General features: G+C 37.8%; 1 protein-coding gene across 1 annotated transcript; it reads right to left on the reverse strand.

Moving 5' to 3' along the window:
• Nucleotides 1–2,214: 2,214 nt before the first annotated feature.
• Nucleotides 2,215–3,879, reverse strand: LOC145073379 (protein BZR1 homolog 1-like). The gene is made up of 2 exons (XM_079019962.1): nucleotides 3,312–3,879; nucleotides 2,215–3,051 (listed from the first exon to the last, which is right to left on the reverse strand). Exons 1-2 carry the CDS (start codon nucleotides 3,588–3,590, stop codon nucleotides 2,413–2,415), a joined length of 918 nt encoding a protein of 305 aa, XP_078876088.1. The 5' UTR covers nucleotides 3,591–3,879; the 3' UTR covers nucleotides 2,215–2,412.
• Nucleotides 3,880–4,489: the final 610 nt, after the last annotated feature.

Genomic DNA, 4,489 nt, shown 5'->3' on the forward strand with positions numbered 1-4,489 from the left:
TCCACTGTCATCGGGCTAGATTACCCTCGGTCTGTTAGCTCACACACATAGAAGTAAAGCATCAACCACAAGCCATATTATGTCTACATATGCAACAAATAAACATATAAACAATCAACAGGCAACATACAGATCTACAAATCACTACCGCATAACACATCCTATCTACCATGATATAAATCTAACAGATCACTATAGCATAACAACATCATATATACAAGGATACAGATATAACATATCACTACATCATAATAACATCCTATATATACCAAGATACATAACCTAGTGGGCCGACATTAGTGCCTTCGACCCATAAGTATAGGAACCTACTCAGAATATTAGCTTTATCAGTCACTTTATGGGATGTAGGAGGGTGCAAAACTTCCAGATCCAAGGTTGCTCCAAGCTTCCAAGATATTCTCCTTTCCTTCTCCTTCCTCTATGAACACCAAAACACTCACTAATGGCTCAAGGATGCTAAAAAATGGATTAGGATTAGCTAGGTCGAATATGGAAGTGGAGGGTGTAGAATGAAGAGGTTCCAAAGAGTTAAGGATGTTTAAATAAGGTCCAAACCCTAAAAATTAGGGGTTGACCCCTGCCCACGTACACCCAGCGTACACATGCAACCTTCATTTTTCATTTAAATGTCAATTGGGACCAAATTTGCAAACAATTCTCATACCAATGGTCAAAATGTAAAATACATGGAAATCGAGATGTTACATGATCGGTAGGGGGTAGAGGCTCGAATCGTCGATCGGTGGGGGGATATGGTCAAATCGTTGATCGTCGCTGAAAGAGAGAAGAAATGGGGTTGGAGGCTCTGAAAATTGGAACGATAGGGCATGGGCACTTTTGGAAACGTTAATCCCTTTCTCATTCAGTCGATATCTCTCATCTTTTCCACTCAGGTTTAGTTTGCCGAGTAAGACACCAAAAATCAGTGTAACAAACAACTTTAACGAGTCAGCAAAAAACGATTGACCCGACTCGGTTAGAAGTATATCAAACAGGGCCTTAGTGTATTTTGTATTATCATTATTTTTTCATTATAATTAAAGTTTTAGCTACCTTTGGTGTAACTTTTATATATATATATACACACACACACACAGAGAGAGAGAGAGAGAGAAGTTTTTTTGATAACCTATATTTAAGCAAGAACTTGAGAATTTGTCCATCGAGCCAACAGAATTGGGACTAAACTTAAATTTTGAATTATTTTTCGTACCAAGTGTAAAAAACAAGATTTCGTATCATGTCGTGTATAAAATTTGATACGAAATTGATAGGATTTCAAATCTTCTTGTCGTGTTTTGTCATGTTATGTATAATTAAGTATTAATTTAATAAATTAATTGTTATTTTATGTTATCTTTGTTGTGTCGTGTCGTGTTTGTCATTTTTTATTTGGTTCGTTTTTGTGTTAGTTAAAAAAAACGACATCGTGTCATGTTTGTGTTACATAAAACTTTATCATGTCCTCTCATACAAAAACACGACACGATTGCCCGATTTACCACCCTATACATCCTTATTTTTGTATGTGTACATTTATTTTTTTTACTTTTTTTTTTCAAGTTTTTGGATTGTGATGTCCTAGACGATGGTGTCTAGATGCTTGTAGTGGTATTTTTGGATTAAAAGAATTGTTCGGAAAATTAGTTCGCAAGTGTTCATGCAAATAAAGACCAAAAAAATGGTTTTCAAAAAGGAAAATGATTTAGTAGGGTAACTATGTTTCTAAATTATTCAAAAAAATATCATTCATGTTTGGTATGTTCTAAAATATCATCTAAATAAAGTTTTTAAATACCAGCAAACTACACAATTTGTTCAAATATTACCTTAAGTAAAGGACATTTGTAGATGATAAGATATTACCGAAAAAAAAAAAATTAATCGAAGGAAGAAAACAAAGGAAAATGAATGGATGATGTTTTTTGAATGATTTTGACTCTTAAGTCATTTTTTCATGTTTTTTTCCCCAGAAATATCGGTTACCATAGGAGGATGTTTGAATAAAATATGTAGTTTGTTGATTTTTTTTATATAAAAACGTTATTTAGATAATGTTTTTTGAATATACAAAACTTTGAATGATATTTTTTAATGATTTTAAAAATAGTTACCTTCTAGGTCATTTGCCATTTTCAAAACAGATTACTTTATAACTAAAATCACCTAATCTTCTAGGAAAAACTCTAGAGCTTCTCGAAGTAACACAATCCATATCACTCCTGGTGTAAGTACCTGACTGAATCATAAACATGGGTTTCTATTTACTAATATGATGAAAACAAATATAAAAAACCAAGATCGAATCATAATATTTCCATTCATTTAAATGGACTTGGAAAAGAATCGATAATATACCAACTTCTAAATCCTGAAGAAATGAACATTCCACTATATTTGAGCGTTCCCACTTCCAAGGGTGAGCTCAAGATCATCAAAACCGACTTCATGAAACCTCTCGCCTTTCCATGCCTTCACCCCTTTACCCTTTTCAGCGATCGCATCATTCATAGCAGCCACTTGAGCCATTGATTTCACAAGATTGGACGTTGGAGAGTTTGGGTTCACCATCATCGGAATACAATCCTGGAACCTCAACCTCTGAAACGAACCGCCGGTGGACCAATCAGGCTCCTCACACTCCGGTATGGTGGCGGGCCTGAACCGCCGGTGGCTGGTTGGACTTGTGGGTACTGAAGAAGCGAAACATGGTAGATCAAAAGCTTCCCAATTGAGATTGTTTTTCTTCGGAACTTTTGGGGATGAGAGTGGTGGGGTCACCGGAGCGCTGTTTGAGATCCGGAGAGGTGGGAGTGATGACGGAATTGAGTTGCTTAGAAAAGCAAAAGGTTTATTTAATGGCGGATCTGTAGAATCGAGATGCGATGGGCTGGGGAAGGAAGAAGATGAGAGGCTGCATTGGTATGAAGGGAACGACGATGACGGTGGACTTGGTTTCCGAGAAGAACACGGAGTCGTGTTTGTTGATGAGCCACCGTGTTCGAAGGCGGAGGGTGGCGGCTTGCATCCCTGTAATTTTGGATAAAAATCTGCATCATAAATTTGTAATAAAGAACTCTACCTTGCTGTTCCATAAAGATTTTGAACAACAAATGGGCAAATCCACAATCGGAGAAAGAAATCCCGAATTTGAATTACACCCACTTATACGCTCAAATTAAAACCAGGGAAGTTAAATTAATGATACTGGAAATTCGATTACAGAGACGGAATACCAGTTCATAAACATCTCGATCTAATTAATCGTCATAAATGCAGACAGATTATACCTTACGAAAAGTGGTGCCATCAGGAAGAACAACCCAACCAGCTTCTTTACAAAGAGCTTTTAAGACCTCGTTGTTATCACAATGTTTAGGCAAACTATAATTTCCTTGTGCCCTCAACCCATTGTATATGTTTGCCGCAATTGCCCTCCGCCGTCTCTCTCTCCTCCGGTTATTCTCTTTCTCTCTCCATGACGGCTTCCTCCTCCCTCCTCCACCCCCACCGCCGCCGCTGCTACCTTCCTCCGTAACCGCAGATGACGATCCTCCTTCCCACATCATTTTTCTTTAAACAAAACCCACCTCTCAGATTCTCTTATGTGGGATTTTGTGTTTCAACTGATGAGAATGGCGTTGTGAAATGTGTGAAATTTCACACACCCACGATGAATTCACCAGTCCCCCACCTTCTGTGTGTATGTGTGTGTCTTTTGACGTAAAAGCGATCAAAGTCTGAAAGTGGGCAATAATCATGTGTCAAGGAACACGAGGAACTTGATGGTATGGGGCAATGAGATTCTCAGCGGTCGTTTGATGGATCTATTGAATGGTTAAGATTGAAGTTAAAAAGCGGAAATTTATTGGACTATCATGTGGGTGCACACATATGAACAAATTAAAAGCAATGATTGTTCGGATAACATGGACGGAAGTCGGAAGATGTATATTTGCAACTTACATTCTTTGTTTGGTTACTTTTACTGTAACTCAACAATGTTTTGTATATCGTTTTAAATAGTCCCTTGTGATTCTTTTTTTTTTTTTTTTTTTTATGTTTAAAGGATACGAACTTGTGTCTTACCTGTTAATTCCGTACCTTTACCTATTTTTGAAGGTTACATTGTCTTTATCACCTGCCAACTAAGCAGGTGAGTCAACAATGACTCATTAGTGAGTCGATTCATCGTTGTCACGTAAATAAAATCAACTAAGGAGGAAAAGGATTGCACCTGCCAAAAATCGGAAGTAAAATCGATTGGGGAGGAAAAGGATTGATCCTCGTCGTTCCAAGGGGAAAGAACGATCGCATATGTGCGATCGATTGAAAAAGCGGGAAATCAGGGTCTAGAAATCGATTAGTCAAAGGGGAACGATCGTTGATTGGCGAGAAGGAAGCACGTAGGTGCATAGTCTGCTACTCCGGATGCCTTGGCTGATCGTATGGTACACTGGGAAGATTC

The sequence above is a fragment of the Lactuca serriola genome, chromosome 1 (genome assembly GCF_051521515.1).
Source record: "Lactuca serriola cultivar US96UC23 chromosome 1, Lser_US96UC23_V15, whole genome shotgun sequence".
Lineage (NCBI taxonomy): Eukaryota > Viridiplantae > Streptophyta > Magnoliopsida > Asterales > Asteraceae > Lactuca > Lactuca serriola.